Genomic DNA, 16,743 nt, shown 5'->3' on the forward strand with positions numbered 1-16,743 from the left:
TGTAATAAATAATAATACAGCTTACCCTGCCATCTTCAGCAACGGTAAACGATTCGTTGTCTGTTTTTTCAACGGGCTTTAAGTATATGTAATACTTAGCGGCGTTTCTTGGAATTTTCTTCATTTTAACTTCAGAAAATGACATCGATGATTATATTTAAAAAAAATTACAAGTATCCTGTTTAGCTGTCTTTTTTATAGTTTATTGAAATTTGCTTAACGACTTTTTTACTACCCAATATTGTTGTTAATTTATTTATTTTATTCATAACGTTGTTAGTGGTTCCGAGATAATAATAATTTTTAATATTTATTTTACTACTTTGTAAACAAATAATAATTTTATATACAGTTATGTAAATAATGTTTAAGGTTGTATGGTAATAAAAAAAATATATAAAGAAAAAACCTGAGCAAAACTTGTGGTTATATCGTCGCTTCAGCTCAAAACTGCAACAATTTGAAAATTTACATAAATATATGGTCTTTCACCACAAAAGAATAAACTTTAACAAAGTAAAATCTGACGGAAAAATATAACTACACCTTGACGGCCAGCATACTTTTCGGTCAAAACTAATAACAACCGATTCCCTAGCAGCATTTATATTAATTATTACTATTAAAACCTTATATAAACGACAAACTCTTAAGCCTATAATAATGATGCGTATATAATATATCTCTCATTCACTAGATTTCGATAAGAATTATTATGAAAACCACATGGTGAAGCTACCGAACGAAAAATTATACTTAAGATCTTTGTTTATTTAAGCTATGAAATCATTTTTCGTTTGCAAAATCGAATTTTTCGATTGCCTTTCGCATGGAGCGTCAAGTTGGTGAAGCCAAAAAAAAAATGAGAAAAAAATTAACGTAATGATTGTTTTCTAAAACAATTGTTGTTGCAAAATTCGTTAAACTATTCATTCAGCATAAAAATGTAATAAATAAATACATTATTTTAAATCAAAAACGTTTTATAAACATATATTGTATAAACACTATTATTAACATTAAATTACAATTTATAGACTCAAGAGAGCTGTAAAGAATTTATACAATTACATAAATAATACCGTTATTCTGAAATGCAAATTACACTCATCTATTGCATTTAATGAAATTGATCCGAAATAGTTTTTTCAATTAATTTAAATAATATTCAAATAACCAACGAATCTCGACACGTGGACCTCGTGTGTTTATGGAGTTGCGGACTGCAGCGGTTGCTCGTAATTGCGTGGTGGTGGCGGCATCGGCAAGTCACCCTAAATACATATTTAATTCATTGTAGTGTACGCGTTATAATGGTGTCGTGAATATTGTAATATCGTAAAGAAGGTATAATACTATATTTTAATAGCAAAGTATTAATATGAAAACAGCACACGTTACTTACAAAATAAATCATATAAATTATACTGGTGATTTATTTAAGTTTCATAAATTCTCTCCTCTGTTTTTCTAGCAGTCTTTCGATACTGCTGCATTGGTTCAAAGCGGCATCTCTTTCACTCTGCAATGCCTGGATGGATTCATCCTTACGAGCAATAGCTTCTCTTACCCTAAACAGGCGTCAAGAAAAAAACAATAAACATACTATTAACAAATGTGGTTAATAGCGCAATAGAACAAAAAAAAAATATTCAATGTTACCTAATATAAACGTGATTGATTTCTCTTTCTTTTTCGTTTTCAACTGCCTTAATTTTAGATTCGAAATGTGATTTTGCTTTAGTCAGCTCAGCTTGCAAACTTTCTACTTTCGATACGGTCTCGGTTTTTATGATTTCATCTTTTGTGGACAGATCTTCTTTAAGTTTTGAAATAGACTATAACAAATAATATAGTCGTTAATGTTCTAATTATTATTAATTTTTATAATAATTATTTGATATTTCTTGTTTTGCTATTAGGCTAGGAATGTCTTAAGTAAATAAATAAAAGACAAAAAAATACTTCTTGCAATCGTTTGATTTCAGCTTGGTTTTTGCTTAGTTCTGCTGTCATATCTGCTATTTTGTCGTCACCTTCCTGTACTTTAGTACGCAATTCGTTCAACTTCATCCGATGGCCAGATATGGTGTTTTCCAATTCGAGTATATCAGCTTCGTATTCAGACTTTATACGCCTAAACAAAATTATTTTTAAAACTATGACAGATGGCTGTACAATAATTTGAATGTAAAGAATTTACAACAACAATGATGAATTGTTTTAAATTACAAACAACGAAAAATTCAAACTTTATCCATAATGCTAATAATAATATATTGTAGCAAAATTTGTATTCATTGTATTTTTTGACCAGTGCTCTTACTTAATTTTGGTTTCTGAAGCTTTTTCTCTTTCTGTAGATTCATTTTCTAATTTCTGTATAACTAACTCTATATGTCTGTCTCTTTCTTTTTTATACATTTCTTTAATAGCGTTTTCTTTTTCTTCTAAAACCACAGTTTGATTTTTTAACCACGCCGTTTTTTCGATCTCACAAGTTTCTTTTATTGTTTTTAATTCTTTCTAAAACAATATTTTTATGTATTACATAATAGATAGCCATGCCACATTCTAACTATAATAACTACATGCATAATTTTTAGTAACTAGATTTTTCTAAGTAATAAAATAATTTTTTTTTTTTAATGTAATTTTTATTTTGAATTGATAAATTAAATTCAGTCTATATGTAGGTCTTATATTTTATAAATCTTTTCAACCTAATATTTATTTTATTGCCTTGCAAATGTTTTCAAATATTCTTTAGTTTACCTGAAAATCTCGTTCTTTACTACTAATTTTTTCCTGGAGTTCGGTAACTGATTTTTCAAACTTCTGTTCAAGAACTCGACGTTTTTCCATTAAAGCAGTTTCACCTTCCCGCTCTTGTCGTAACCGTTCTGCATGAATTTCTCCTAACAGCCGTTTTCGTTGTTCTTGGTAACTTTTTTCAAGCTCGGCTATCTCCAATTCCAACCTAAACAAATTAATATTTAACATACTATTTTATTAAAAAATTTTTGAAGTACAATTAAATTAAAAATGTGTTTCTGAGTTTTTAGTTGAAACCTAGATAGAATGTATACAAATTATATTTCAAATGTGGGTAAAGTAAGAGCCTGCTCGTGGCGCTCACTAATCTTACCATTGGTGCTACCATACTTATTAAATAAATACTATTTATTTAAAATATTTTACAAATTTGAACTATATTTTAAAGTGTACATTTTTAAGCCCAGTGGTAGTATTTACACTATAATTTAGTAACAAGAATAAATAGTTTATTTATATTTTCTGGTACACAATTTATGAAGTTTCTTGAGTAGATCATCGTTAGTGTTAATTACTTGTTTTCAGACACTAGTCGAGTTAATTATCCGAATTAAGTTGAAAGTTAGTTGCTGATTATATTATATTTATTTTTCAAAAAGGTTGTACATTATTATTGCATACCGATTCCTAGAAGTTTCCCGTTCTGCCACTATCGCTTGTTCCCGTTCAGCATCCATCTTATCTCTCATGGTAGCCATTCTTCTATGCCATGTTGCTTCAATCTCTTCAGTTTGGGCTTGATGGATCCTTCTAAGTTCCGACAGCTCTTCTTGGTAAGCGACAGACATCCTATTTAACTCTGGTTCAATGCCTTTTATTGTTAACTCCTTTAAATACAAAATATTTCCAGTTACAATAAAGACACACAGAAGGTGATATGCACGTTTTATTTACTTTAATTTTTTTCGTTTTCAAATCTACCCATCTATCTTTATTCACTTTCTCGGATGCCATTTGTTTATCAACTGCTTTTTTAAGTTCGATTTTATGCCGTTCTTCTTGACTAGCTAAACTGTCGTTCATTTTTTTTGTCAACTCTTTCACGGTGGCCGCACAATTTGCGCTCAGTTCTTTCTTCTCATTTATTAGCTGAAAATCAAAATAATTTTATTACTTATTTATTGTATAATTAGCTTGTTAGTAAAGTAATTAAACTGTTTCAAAATTTACTTTGTCGATGAATTTCTGATGCCTTGTTACGGTAGATTCGTAATCCGCTTTACTTCTTGCGTGTTCCGCTTGCAGTTCGGTCATTGTTATTTTGAGTTTTTCAATCACATCTTCTTTTTCGGTTAACTTTAAATGTAGACTTGCTACTTTCTGCGCCAACTCGGCCTTACCGAGCTCCATAAATTGTTGTAGAGTTCCTTTTTTACAACCGGTGAGTTTCTTTTCAGGTCTAAACAAAATTATAGAGTTTACTATTAATGAAATATGCCAGAAACCTAACCGACTTACGACGGAGGCGTACTCGTCACAGCTTCGGGAGACTTACAACGCTTAAGCGTTTTGGAAGGAGTGGAACAGTTCGAATTTTTTTCTACCTCGTCCAAAAATGACCAAAGCGCCCTTTGGAAACGCGTTTCAAAAACAAAAATAAAAAATGCTTTAAAAAATGTCAAGATCCAAAAAAAAAAAATAAAATAAAAAATGGCCATTTGATATTAACTTTGAACTGGAAGTTTCTGGAACTAGAGTCTGTTGTTTATTTATATCTGAAACACCACTTTTTCTGACATTCATGTCTACAAGAAATAAGAACAAGAATTGTGTTTAAACTGTTTGTTAGGTGTATTATTATCAATAAGTACTAAAAAATACAATGTGGCAATATTACTGCATTAAAATATAATTAGGTAATGAAGTTTAACTAAGGCAAATCATCTTTATTATAATTAACTACTACCAATATCGTCGTTTTCTGATTCGAGTTCTTTCAATATGCTTACAATCTCTTCGTAGGTAGACGTTTTACGATCGTCCATCTGTGAAACGTCCAATGAAAAAAAACATAAAATTAATTTAAAAAAAATTATATTATGTTATCTCATAGCAACGCAGTTATTGTTAATTTTAACTCACAAACATATGACTGTATTTTGGAGTCGCGGGTCTTTGGTTCGGATGACTAGACATCCACGAAACAACTTCTACTTTAGAGTGGTCGTCGACCGGTGAGACATCAGCTCTCAGATGTTCCCGTTTCTTTTCGGTGACCACAACGGGCTTGGATACTTTGACGGCATCGTTCTGGCCGTCTGAAGCTTTACATTTGACCCCATCTCTTTTTTTCACATCAGCAGACCTGGCCAAATCCTTTATAGTCTTAACCGCGGTCGGAGTTATTTTCTTCTTCTTCTTTTTGATCGTCGTCCCACGGCGGTTGTCGTCGTTCTGCAATACTTCCAACAGGTCCACTGACACGGTAGCTTTGAGCTTATCGTCGCTGCTTATAGCCGCGCTCAAGTTCGAGTAGAGATGCTCCTCGTCCAACTGATCCTGGCTACCCCGGATGCTCATGGATGAACTACTCCTGGTGTACGTTATAGTGCCTTTGTCCTTGTCGATGACCCGTTCGCTGTATTCGTACGACATGCCGTTTAACGAGACGAGGTCGGGTTCAATGGCGGTCGTGACCTGAGAGACAGGCACCGAGTTGGGAAACCATCTCTGGAACTTAAGCTCAATAGCATCGTCAAAAGTCACCGAGGAATTTTTGACCTCTCGCCCGTAATATTCTTGAGGAGAATTACCGGTTGTTGTGGTCGGCGGTATGGGGGGCTTAGAAGTTAGCCCGGGTTCAAGGCGGTCGTCGTTCGGTTTTTGTTGTTTATTGTCTTTTACTGATGTAGAGCAACTGTCTTCAGACAATTCTGCAACGTTTAATTCGTCGAAAGTGTCCTCGATCCGGTTCCTTGCACCTTCCACAGTGTAAACAAAAAAATTGTAATTAGGTTAAGTTAGATTAGGTTCACCTAGAATCTCACGAGGCGAGATGCGAGGTGAAAAACAAGGAAGAATGCTGGATCTCAAGGCGTTAGGTGGACGCCGGACAGAACACAGGAATCCAAACTGAGAAAAAATATATAAACGGTTGCATTGTTTTTATCATTGTAGTATTTGTTTATTTTTATAATAATAAATTATGACGGCTCCGAATACCTTACAGTTTGGTTACGGAGGCGCCTACAATTCTGAAGTGTAAAAAAGAAAAGGTTAGGTCAGATATGATGTACAAATTGAAGTTTGGAATAAAATGTGGAGTATTTTTTCAGTACTAATTGCTTAATTTATTTACATACATTAGTAATGGACTGGGAATTTGGGTGTCTGAATTTTTCCTATTTACACATTTAAAATAGGTAATGATAACATAGACCCAGACCTATCTAACAGTTCCGTTTTAACTTGTTACTTCATACCCTATAGTATTGTTTTTGACGATATTGTTATGTTGTATACATTTTATTTCATGGTTCGTAGTAATATGAACTTACTATTAATTTATATCTTGGCAACGCTTTATATAATATAAATACCTAAAGTTTTAGGTATATACTTTCATTGTTAACATCTGTTTATTACTCAAAAAATTAAGAATCACTGAATTATTTGGTCACGAGCGACCCAAGTTAGCATAAACTTTATTATGATATTCAAATTATTTACCTGTTTCATTTTGTTGGTTATTGAAATTGAACGCATTATGTCGATTATTATTAGACGTGTTAAGCGTATCGGCAGATTGAGGTCTTTTAACTAGTTTAGGCTTACGAGGCGATTCCTAAGCATGAGTAAATAAAAAAAAAAGTATTAGTGAATTTAAATACAAGTATGACGCCGTTTTGCATTATAATTAGCAACCTGATTGACTGGACCCAAAGTAGAGGCTGACATTGGTCTCGACGATTGACGGTTGAGCGTTGACAAGTCAACGTTCTCATTGTAAAAGCAGCGTAGAGGACTTGATATATTAAAATTTGTCAAGCGGGATGAAAGATTAATCTGAGGAATGAATTAAGTTTTTTTTTTTAGTTCATACAAGGTAAAATAGGTAATAATTAACACATAGTAGGTCTTCACAGAACTACGTCTCAGAGAATAATTATTAATAAATATTACAGCTTTTCTCTTTGAAGTATAAATAAACTTAATGTTTTTTTTTTAATTATGTGTTTAAAACACTAATACCAAAAGCCGATAATTTTACCCGCAACAAATAAGTAGGGATTCTTATTAGGCCTTTTTAGACTAGAATAGATAATCAGAGATGGTAGGCAATATAGGTTTTATCTTAGATCCTATAAATACTAGAATTTATTTTGACTTCGAAATTTCATTATTTTATTCATATATAATTATTTAATTGCTAGTACCTACAACGTTTAATTTAAGCGTATCCGGTTAACATTTTTGTTTTGTTAAAATGTTTAACGTTAAAAGAACGGACGTCACTCGGCAAGCACGTAGATAAAAATATGTCATTTGCACGTTTAACTTCATTTTTTGTTTGAGCTCGGATAATATTGTACAACTGTACGTCTTACGCACGCGGTCACGTTGCGTGCATAATATTTATTCTTATTAATACAATAACAATACTGTAGGAATATCGCGTGACAAACAAATGCGTACGGAGTCTAATAACAAGACGGGAGTCTTAATATTACTATTAAGTGTTAAAAGACAATAAACCAAAATAATATAACACTACAATCTGACTAGTATACTATTATTCAATAGGTAAAATATTCTAAGAACACAAACTTTAGTGAAGTTGATATAACTATAACTAAAATAGCCAGCTGTAGTACAGTATAATCTTATAGGAAGCAAGCCTTACACAGTTTATTTAATTATTAATTCATTCATTCGCACTGACAACGTTCAAATAGATCAGATGGCTGGTTCATTATAATGTTTACTCGTGTCTGTTGATTTACATTTACAAGTTACCAGAACGATAACTAAAGTCGAAGATTTTAAAAGTCCATTAAAGACATTCAGATAATGCATGTATAATAATATAGTCTTATAGACTATACCTAGATACGGCATGTCGACTAGATTAATACTCGTGATTCCATAAAAACTAATACGATTTAACGTTACTGACTGTAACATAAATAAATGCATCGTACAAAATATTGCCTAGTATCAAACTAATATCAATTATCAAGAAAAACAAGAAGGTGTGCTTTCTAAAGTATGATAGAAACAAATTAAAAAAAAAAAACACCAATGATACTTAGCCTCAACGGTACATACTTGCGAGCCCCGTAACGATAAAGATCCGGGGGAAGTGGCGTTTTTATTGTTCGGTTTTTTCGACATCTTCGTTACAGTCTTGTGTTAACATAAGCATAATCGTATCGCAATACATAGATCAATCCAGAAATATAAATTTATAATTTATACATGTATTATAAATTACCAAATAAATGTAGTTCAGTGTAAGCCTTTGTCGCACTCGATTCCCGTCCAACATTTACATTAGTTAGTACAACTCTCAACGCAACAACAACAAATCGGTTGCCCGGCAACTCGGCACTTATTTTCCATACAATTCCAGCTTGTGCTCGTGAATACTATGATGTACTTATGTAACAATAACAACAAAAATAATAATACTATATTTTTATGGTAGGTAATAATCAGTCCAAGAAACGTCCACGACGTGCACAATAAATACACAATGTAATGTGTATACATAAATAATAATTGGTTCAAAAACCTATATATATACCTTACTTACATAAATTAATATGTATTAGAACAAAATAAGATTAAGGTGTATACATCTATTCAATTTCATGTTGAACTATCGTAACATTTTACAATATTTACATGAATAGAATAGAGTAATAATGAAGACAATGTACTTGAATTTAACGGATAATGAATTCTGGAGTTATCAATGTTACTTATACGTTGTCTCACTTGTTTGGTAAAACAAGTTATACCATAATATAACAATGAAAATAATCGAGACACAATTCAAATTTGCTATTTTTTATTTCCACCTTTTCTCCCGACATGCCCAATCTATTTGAATTTGTTTTTCTGCTAAAAGCGCAACTCCCAAACTTTCAAATATTTACTTCCATTTTAAAATGTTTACCGTAGGTAGTTACTCCATACTTCCATATCGACATTTTCATATCAACTTCTTTTTACATACACCTATTTTTTTTGTTTTTAAGATTTAAATTGTGTTTTCACGATTTATGTAATGATTCATAATTTTGTTTAAATTGTATGTAAACATACTATTGGCTATTCGACGTGTTTTAAGACTAGTCTGATTCTGACCCTAACATTTTTTCTATTTATTTCATAATTCTTAGTTTTAAAAGTCTTCTCAAAAAACATAAAAATTATTATCTGTATAGTAGAGAAAATTATAATTTTAACAACATAGTGACAGTTTCCAAAGTTAACAACTAAAAATAAATTTAATATCTATTTAAAAAATGTTTTTTTTATTGTTTTATAAGGGAAACAAATATCTTAAGCAAATTAAAATGATAACTGTTGTCTACGATCGGACAAATTTTTAAAATAGCCAAAATGGTTAACACTCAACAGTATATACGTACAACAATATAAAAAATATCATTAGTAACATAATAGGTACGTCGTGAATACACCTACTGTAACATGAGTCATGACAACATTTTACAACATCAAACAAAATATTATTGTTTACGCAAATTTTCCGAGGCTGTTGGCAACCCTGATCAGGTTTGTAGATTTTGTATTCTTATCAGACACCGAACTGCTTATCATAATGCTCTATAGTAATTCGATAGTATTCGGTCTTATTATCGAAACGCCATTAATTTTGTTTAACCATTAAGCGTCAGGTCGCGAATTACTGGTGTGTTTACTCTGTAGTGTATTTTTGTAGTTAGTCCAAAAAACCTTGTGGTAATTACGTTAATTCCTCACGCTTTATTCAATTATTGTTCGGAAGTCGTTTATTCGAGTGTAACCAAAACACAATGAGTGATACATATACAAACGAAGAACTGGACGCGGCCAGAGTCGCACATCATTTGTCTCCAAGCAAAATGGGACTACTCGCGCCCAGTCCTATAGTTACCCGAAGGACAAGGACGGACTCCACGTAAGTACATCAAATTTTTCGTTGGTCATTATTTTTGAGTTTAACTTGGGCCGTTGCATATCCACTTTACGACGGGCTTAAGGTAAAATGAAATACGGTAACGGTAATGAAGTATGGTTTAAAATACACGTTTTATTATGTTCATTATTTGCTTATAGTAATTCGTTAACCATATTTCACTTTATGTTGTGTTCAATCTACATCTCCTAGCCCCGGGATACCTAATTTGTATCCGGGCGGTCCGTTATCAGTATACTCTACTGCGTCTAAGGACGGCTTGTATAGCGTGAGGGGGAGGTCAAAAAGGATTCTGATAACAGATTGTCCGTGTTCTCATAAGGATTCCAGGTGCTCGATTTGTCTGGTGATACAGGCACATTGTTTACTTTGTGCATAAAATCTTTCTAATTTTGTTTGATCATAACTTTTTGTACTGTATGTTAATACACATCACTTTTTACCTCGTTAGATCTGCTCTGGCTCTGAGAAATCCGCAAGTAACAGGAAATGTAAAATATTTTTGCAAGTCAAAAGGACACGGATTTATTACGCCTGACAACGGCGACGCCGATATTTTTGTGCATATATCTGAGTAAGTACAATTTTTTTCTTATTCATTACCTATACTTTTGACTATATTCTTGTAATTTTTTAGTATCGAAGGAGAATACGTTCCATTACCTGGAGATCGAGTCCGCTATCGTCTATGCCCTGTTCCGCCAAAATTAGAAAAAAACCAGGCTACGCATGTAGAAATCATCAACTTAACACCTCAAGTACATTTGAGGTGGGATTCTCCAGAAACCAACTAATCTGTCACAGGCTTAATATTGTAAAATAATATACATTACATAAACACTTAACTTCCATTATAACTAATACATTCCAATTACCACTACCTCTATTACGTTAGGCAATATCCTCTAGTAGTTCTGTTGTGCGGAGTGCCGTAATACACAATACATACGCAACCCAATAATTTAATGTTGTTTAATGCTAATTAAAAATGAAAACATCCTGATTTCTAAATGTATTGAATTTATGTGGTTACAAGTTTGTTTTAAATGTAATTTTTTTTTCTTCACAATTAAAAAATTGGAAAATTAATTTTAGAAATAGGTCATATTTCCCCCTCTTTATATCCCTAATATAAAAAAAAATATTAATCATAATAGTTAAGTTAAAAATTAAAGTTTAGATACTGATAGCAAAAGACAGACTGTTGTCACAACATTATACCGTTTGGCTAGTCATTATGTTATTACATTTGTTCATTTCAAATGTTAATTGTGAATTTTTTTTTAATGTTTCCTTCATTAAAACTTGTCATTTTTTTCATGATGATAGTTTACATGTAAATGAAAACATATCAAATTTGTTAATTTTTACAGTTAAGAACTTTTTAAATTACACTATTTAGATAGAAAATATAAGTATACAAGTATAATATAAATATAAGTATACAAATTTGTTTAATTATTATAAAAATGCGTAAATATTTGTAAAGCTTATCATCACTTGTTGTTTGTACTGTACTTTAAAATTAAGAACCTTTAAATTTAGTGTAACACGGTTATTATAATGGTTTTTTAACATTAAATTTGTATGTGATGTGGCCAATTTGTTTTTGTAAATTAACAATTACCGAATTTGCTTTCAAGCATAGTTTAAGAATTTTGGAACAAATTGTATGTAATTTATTTTTCTACATGATTTCATAGCCAAACATTCGTTTTAATTTACAAACCAATTTTTATATACAATTAAAAAGACAATTATTATTATTATTATTATTATTACTTATTTATTGTAGTTTTAAGGGTACAAATATTTTCAATGTTTAAGATGTCAAAAAAAAAATACATTGTGTCATTAATGTGAGAAATCATAATTGAAGTTTAATAATTAGTACAGTGTGTTTTACCGTCTCATGTCCGTGTAATTTAAGGTGTGTTGTTTTAAAAATAAAATTTGTGGTTATAACATTTTTTTTAAATATTAAAAAAGATAAAGTATAATATTTGGCTTTTTAGTGTTATTGCTTTTATTGTAGTATCTAATTCATCTTGATTGCATTATTATAATAAACTTTTAATATTAATTAGTATTTATGATATTATTCGTTGTGTTTTAAATTATAGAAATAATTGGAGACTTATAAATTCTAAAGTCTATCCTTAAACATTAAGTGGTATTTTTAATTTGTACTACTACTAACAGTAATTGCATAAAACATAAAATATAAAATTATATATTTTAATAATGTTTTAGATAGTACAATGTAATTTTGATCTCGTTATTTCTTTTCTACAAAGTAGAAGCATCGATTAAACAAACATGAGATTGTACATTGACAGACTAAAATGTACAAAAATGAATCGTCAGTTTTAAAATTTAACTTATTTGAAATTTTTCCAATTTGAAACTATTATATATTGTATATATGTTTAGTTTAGATACATTCAACAAAAAAAAACATAAATATATTATGTTACCTTTATTAAAAGAAAAATACCAGCAAGTTAACGAACTCCAAATTTTTACAATATACATATTTTGGCTTAATATTGAGTCATAGTTGGTCATATCTTTCATTATAAAAGAGAAGCAACTCCAATAAACGCAAAAAAAAAAATAGAAAATACGGAATGAATACATGTATTGATTTGTCTACACATTAATTTACAAAAAACTCGTTATTTCAAAATTCAATTACAAGGAGATGATATACTTTAACAATGAACGACACATAAATGTACAAATGTAATCGATGAAACGATTATGAGAATTATATCTTAAAATAATTATTCGTGCTTGACATTATAGCCCCTTATATATACACATTAGGCAACATAATATACACAAACGATCCGCTTTCTCTATTATCTTTTATTGTGCATGCTTTTTAATTGACAAACATATTATTGCTAACTTTATGGTATATACTTGTACAATAAATATTATATATTATTATTATTGTGGTCGATTCGATTTCCATGCAACACAATATAACTGATTTTTTAAGAAGTCGTAAGTTAATTCTCAAATCAATAATTTGAATTTTAGATTAGCATTGTAACAACCTAAAAAAAAATTATATTTTCCAACGATTCAATAGACAATAATTCATTTATTTTCACCACCTTTTTTCATTCTGGACCATTGAGTGTTAAAAATTATTTAAGAAGTCGTTACAGTAAAATGCATTGTTTTTGTCTGTAAAAAGTACAATGATAGAATATAATAATTAATAAGAAAATAATTTATTGCAATAAAATTCCACTAGAGTATGGCTTATACTAAGGTGGACATATTATTAAAAATGATTACAAGTTAAATAAAACGCATAAGGTTAGAATGTTTATGTTTAATATTATATGACTTTTTTAAAAATGAGAAATTAAAAGATATCTTTCCCAAGCCAATTAAATAAAGTACTCCTCTTTAATTGAACTAAGGTTCACGGTTTTTCATATATTCTGCGGATTACGTGTAACACACAAGCATAGGCTTCTAAGCTAAAAACTAAATGCTAATGCACACTTACGGTAAGAATACAGTTTTTTTTTACCTTAAATGCTGATGTAACCAAAATTTACCTACCTGAAATTTGTAGGATTAATTGACAAAAAACTAGCGAAAACTAAAATGTAACTAGAATGTTTTTGTATGTTGTTAGGATTATGTAAAACATATTGAACAAAATGAGAGGAATATCAAATAGGTACCGGTAAAACCGGGTTACTTGGGACTTTAAGGGTAATTTGGGACATGAGTAAAACAATATATATTAAGAATATATAGTGTTTTACTTAAGTCCCAAGTAACACGGTTTTACGGTAATGTTTTTATCAGTACACTGTACAGTGTTTAAAGCTCATAAACTATATTTTTAAGGGGAGGGGGGGAAACATATATATTTACAAACAATTAGTTTTTACCCATTTTTAAAAACGTTCAGTACTTACTAAGTATTTTGATTATTATTTATTTTTAGGAGTCTAGTAAGGAACGAAGAAGGGAACTAATTTTTTTAGGAAAGAAGCTTTAACAACTGCACTGTTCACAATTATTATAACCTCTTCATGCACAGAATTTTTAAATTTAAAAGAAAAAATTAATTTATACGGATATTCGGCTGAAAAGACTGAAAAAAATAATAAAAAAATTCCACGGTCAATCCTTACTTTGTTACCGAGGGTAACAACCCCCGGCATCAAATGATACTTCTATGCAAGTCTGCAACAAATATAATTTATTTTAACTTTTCAAGATTTGTTCTTATTTCACATAAAAACATTAAGAATGTTCATATTATGAACACAGTTATAAAATAAATAATAAACATGCTACTCGCGTTTTATATAGTCTACAAGAAAATTTTATTTTAAATTTAAATAATTAATAATAAAATATATTATTAATAACAGAGGTATTAACATATTGTTTGAAACTCCTTAAACCCAGATGGTCCTGCTGATGTAGATGGACCTAATGACTTAGTTACTACAGGTTGTTTTGCTATCGTTTCAATGTCAGATATATTTCAATTATTTTGTTTATCAACAGTTATAATAATACCATCAATACCATCATTTATACTATCATCATTCCCAAACCTTATATCATCATTTATATTGCCTAAAAAGTCACTAATGTCATGATAAGCTAGATTCAGTTTTTCGATACTAAATTGGTCATAACTATTTTTGTTTTTTTCATTTTCAATATCAATATCACTGTCATTGTCATCACTATCACAAAAACTAACTTCTGAGCAGGAGGGTATATCAAAATCCAAGAAACATTCAATTTCTTCATCTTGTAAATTATTCATAATTATATACTAAAACAAAATTTAAAAAAATAAATTTTTAGAAAAAAAGTTGTAACACAGTAATACGTAAGTAATATGTACCTTTTTTGCACGGTGGTATCGTTTGATACCTTGTATATTTACGTAAATTATACAACTCCTAAACTACTAAAGAACCGAAACTTAATAAAAAACAATTCCCTATAACATATTATGTGTTGTACATAATTTTTCTAAATTGTAATTTTAATGTATAATAATGAAAAATCATTAGTTCCACCGGTAAAATGTGTACTTTATCACTATCGGAGTTAATCACATTTGGATTTGTTTTATTTCTTATATATAAACCTAGTAACAAATAAAGTGATATGATTCTTATCAAATGTACACAAGTGATACTTTTTTGCAATTACGGACCAACAAAACATATTATGTAGTTTATCAATACATGTATTATGTTATGGTATCATATAATACCTACATGCATGAAGAGGATAATATAATATTATTAAACAAATTTAGGTTATGTGATTATTTCCAAAGGCTAATATTTAAATTAAAGAAAATCACAAAATTCTATGTTAACTTTATTATGCATTTTAATGTTTATGCTGGACAAATGTAACATGTGTATGATAATTACTTTATAATATGATAGTCATACAATGCTTATACGTTGACATTTTGAAAGTTATATTTTTCAAAAAGAAAAATGTTCAAGAAAAAAGCGTTGATTAAATCTTCCAAGCGCAAATAGCCAAATTGCCACCAAAAAACATATATATTAAAGTTTTCGTCTGATGTGTCATTTGTATGCCATAAGCTTCTCCGACGATTGTATTCCATTGAGGACCGTATTTTTTGTCCATCATTTGTTTGATTGTTTTAGCAGCCGCCTAGATTTAATAATAGTAAAAATAAAAATACACAAACTAAGCATTTATTTGTTTTTTTGTTTACTAAAAATTTATCACACTAATACTAAATCTTGGGCTTAAAATTGTAATGTTCTTATATAGACACCGGGCTAGCGGGAAATATTACTAATAATAGTGTTGTTTTAACACTATTTTTTCTAATTCTATTTAGTTTTAAATCATGTTCTATGTATCCTTGTAAAAAGTGCCCACGGTTTTAAAATGCAATATTAATATAAGCATAAATTTGTAAATAAAACCCACCTTTGTATACACAATTGTACGCATAATGTAGATGAACAATGTTGATGTTTATTTTCTCTTAAAATCTGATTTTTGTTTTTTTATAAATCCAAAATACATAGGTACATTATGTTATACCGTTTTCTATTATAAGTGTAACCAGTTATTTAAGGTGACAATTTTATAAAGACAGTTAAGTGATAATTATTGAAAGCACACAATAGCATATTATACTAAAATTTATTTTTCAATGACATTTTTAAATGCACAATGTACGGGTCTGAATACAAGGATACACGTACTTTAAGCCCGTTAAATTAAAAAAAAACGTGTTCTTAACTATGTTTATTATCTTGCTGAAGCTAAAATTGTAAAATATTATCAATAAAAATGACCCTCACATAGTAGTCGTTTCCAAATTTTTCACAAGCCGTTATGATTACTTCGATCGCTTCGGCTTTCATTTCTTCAGACATATCACAAATCTATAACGACACGGTTACATGTAAAGCTGTTTTTCACTTTATGTTTCAAATGAAAACTCACTTTTACTAAAGGATATGTATGGAGTATCTTTTTTCCTTCTTCCTCTTTGCCATCTCCCAATTCTTCCATGGTCACTATGGCCAAAGTACTTGCGTTTTAACTTTTAGTCAAAAGCTACACAGCCAAATTACAAAAACTGAGTTATTGATTCTCTGCTTTTGTTGTTGCTAGGCGCACACTATAATTATAATCGTCCGTGACAACTTTATGCGTTTTACCATACTTCCATTAAATATGAGGTTAACTATTATTCT

At 29.9% G+C, this 16,743-nt stretch overlaps 3 protein-coding genes and 1 long non-coding RNA gene across 5 annotated transcripts; 1 reads left to right on the forward strand and 3 right to left on the reverse strand.

The window, feature by feature from the left end:
• Nucleotides 1–1,089: 1,089 nt before the first annotated feature.
• On the reverse strand, nucleotides 1,090–8,300 carry LOC126833546 (centrosomal protein of 131 kDa). Of its 2 annotated transcripts, XM_050564960.1 has the most exons (17): nucleotides 8,270–8,299; nucleotides 8,104–8,181; nucleotides 6,700–6,840; nucleotides 6,505–6,619; nucleotides 4,918–5,756; nucleotides 4,742–4,820; nucleotides 4,505–4,580; nucleotides 4,294–4,404; nucleotides 4,006–4,234; nucleotides 3,730–3,924; nucleotides 3,457–3,662; nucleotides 2,776–2,980; nucleotides 2,327–2,526; nucleotides 1,966–2,137; nucleotides 1,663–1,838; nucleotides 1,406–1,571; nucleotides 1,090–1,274 (listed from the first exon to the last, which is right to left on the reverse strand). In XM_050564960.1, the coding sequence occupies exons 2-16, from the start codon at nucleotides 8,167–8,169 to the stop codon at nucleotides 1,436–1,438; spliced, it is 2,946 nt and encodes a 981-aa protein (XP_050420917.1). In that variant the 5' UTR covers nucleotides 8,170–8,181; nucleotides 8,270–8,299; the 3' UTR covers nucleotides 1,090–1,274; nucleotides 1,406–1,435. The 2 variants fall into 2 exon arrangements, with proteins under 2 accessions (XP_050420917.1, XP_050420916.1); XM_050564959.1 differs by having other exon boundaries at nucleotides 8,104–8,300.
• A 1,344-nt stretch (nucleotides 8,301–9,644) lies between these two features.
• On the forward strand, nucleotides 9,645–12,020 carry LOC126833486 (cold shock domain-containing protein CG9705). The gene is made up of 3 exons (XM_050564862.1): nucleotides 9,645–9,964; nucleotides 10,434–10,556; nucleotides 10,620–12,020. The coding sequence occupies exons 1-3, from the start codon at nucleotides 9,840–9,842 to the stop codon at nucleotides 10,774–10,776; spliced, it is 405 nt and encodes a 134-aa protein (XP_050420819.1). The 5' UTR covers nucleotides 9,645–9,839; the 3' UTR covers nucleotides 10,777–12,020.
• A 1,099-nt stretch (nucleotides 12,021–13,119) lies between these two features.
• Nucleotides 13,120–14,998, reverse strand: LOC126833754 (uncharacterized). Its single transcript, XR_007685011.1, has 5 exons — nucleotides 14,883–14,998; nucleotides 14,736–14,810; nucleotides 14,152–14,203; nucleotides 13,536–13,567; nucleotides 13,120–13,180 (listed from the first exon to the last, which is right to left on the reverse strand). It is a non-coding gene; the product is annotated as an uncharacterized LOC126833754 (long non-coding RNA).
• A 391-nt stretch (nucleotides 14,999–15,389) lies between these two features.
• On the reverse strand, nucleotides 15,390–16,611 carry LOC126833260 (dynein axonemal light chain 4). The gene is made up of 3 exons (XM_050564488.1): nucleotides 16,490–16,611; nucleotides 16,345–16,428; nucleotides 15,390–15,679 (listed from the first exon to the last, which is right to left on the reverse strand). Exons 1-3 carry the CDS (start codon nucleotides 16,556–16,558, stop codon nucleotides 15,518–15,520), a joined length of 315 nt encoding a protein of 104 aa, XP_050420445.1. The 5' UTR covers nucleotides 16,559–16,611; the 3' UTR covers nucleotides 15,390–15,517.
• Nucleotides 16,612–16,743: the final 132 nt, after the last annotated feature.

This window comes from Adelges cooleyi, unplaced genomic scaffold, assembly GCF_023614345.1.
Source record: "Adelges cooleyi isolate 19-005CV unplaced genomic scaffold, UGA_ACOO_1.1 ACOO_flye_CR_arks_rails_tigmint_CR_PRNA_2, whole genome shotgun sequence".
Lineage (NCBI taxonomy): Eukaryota > Metazoa > Arthropoda > Insecta > Hemiptera > Adelgidae > Adelges > Adelges cooleyi.

Excerpts from the sequence above, each read along its gene's own strand:
- LOC126833546 (XM_050564959.1), bottom strand. The coding sequence starts at position 8,169 with ATGTCGAAAAAACCGAACAATAAAAACGCCACTTCCCCCGGATCTTTA. Across the intron at positions 2,138-2,326 it reads GCTTCAGAAACCAAAATTAA|GCGTATAAAGTCTGAATACG; the intron begins GTAAGAGCACTG and ends AATTTTGTTTAG. Across the intron at positions 1,572-1,662 it reads ATCAATCACGTTTATATTAG|GGTAAGAGAAGCTATTGCTC; the intron begins GTAACATTGAAT and ends ACGCCTGTTTAG.
- LOC126833486 (XM_050564862.1), top strand. The coding sequence starts at position 9,840 with ATGAGTGATACATATACAAACGAAGAACTGGACGCGGCCAGAGTCGCA. Across the intron at positions 9,965-10,433 it reads AGGACAAGGACGGACTCCAC|ATCTGCTCTGGCTCTGAGAA; the intron begins GTAAGTACATCA and ends TTACCTCGTTAG. Across the intron at positions 10,557-10,619 it reads ATTTTTGTGCATATATCTGA|TATCGAAGGAGAATACGTTC; the intron begins GTAAGTACAATT and ends GTAATTTTTTAG.
- LOC126833260 (XM_050564488.1), bottom strand. The coding sequence starts at position 16,558 with ATGGAAGAATTGGGAGATGGCAAAGAGGAAGAAGGAAAAAAGATACTC. Across the intron at positions 16,429-16,489 it reads ATACATATCCTTTAGTAAAA|ATTTGTGATATGTCTGAAGA; the intron begins GTGAGTTTTCAT and ends GTGTCGTTATAG. Across the intron at positions 15,680-16,344 it reads AATTTGGAAACGACTACTAT|GCGGCTGCTAAAACAATCAA; the intron begins GTGAGGGTCATT and ends TATTAAATCTAG.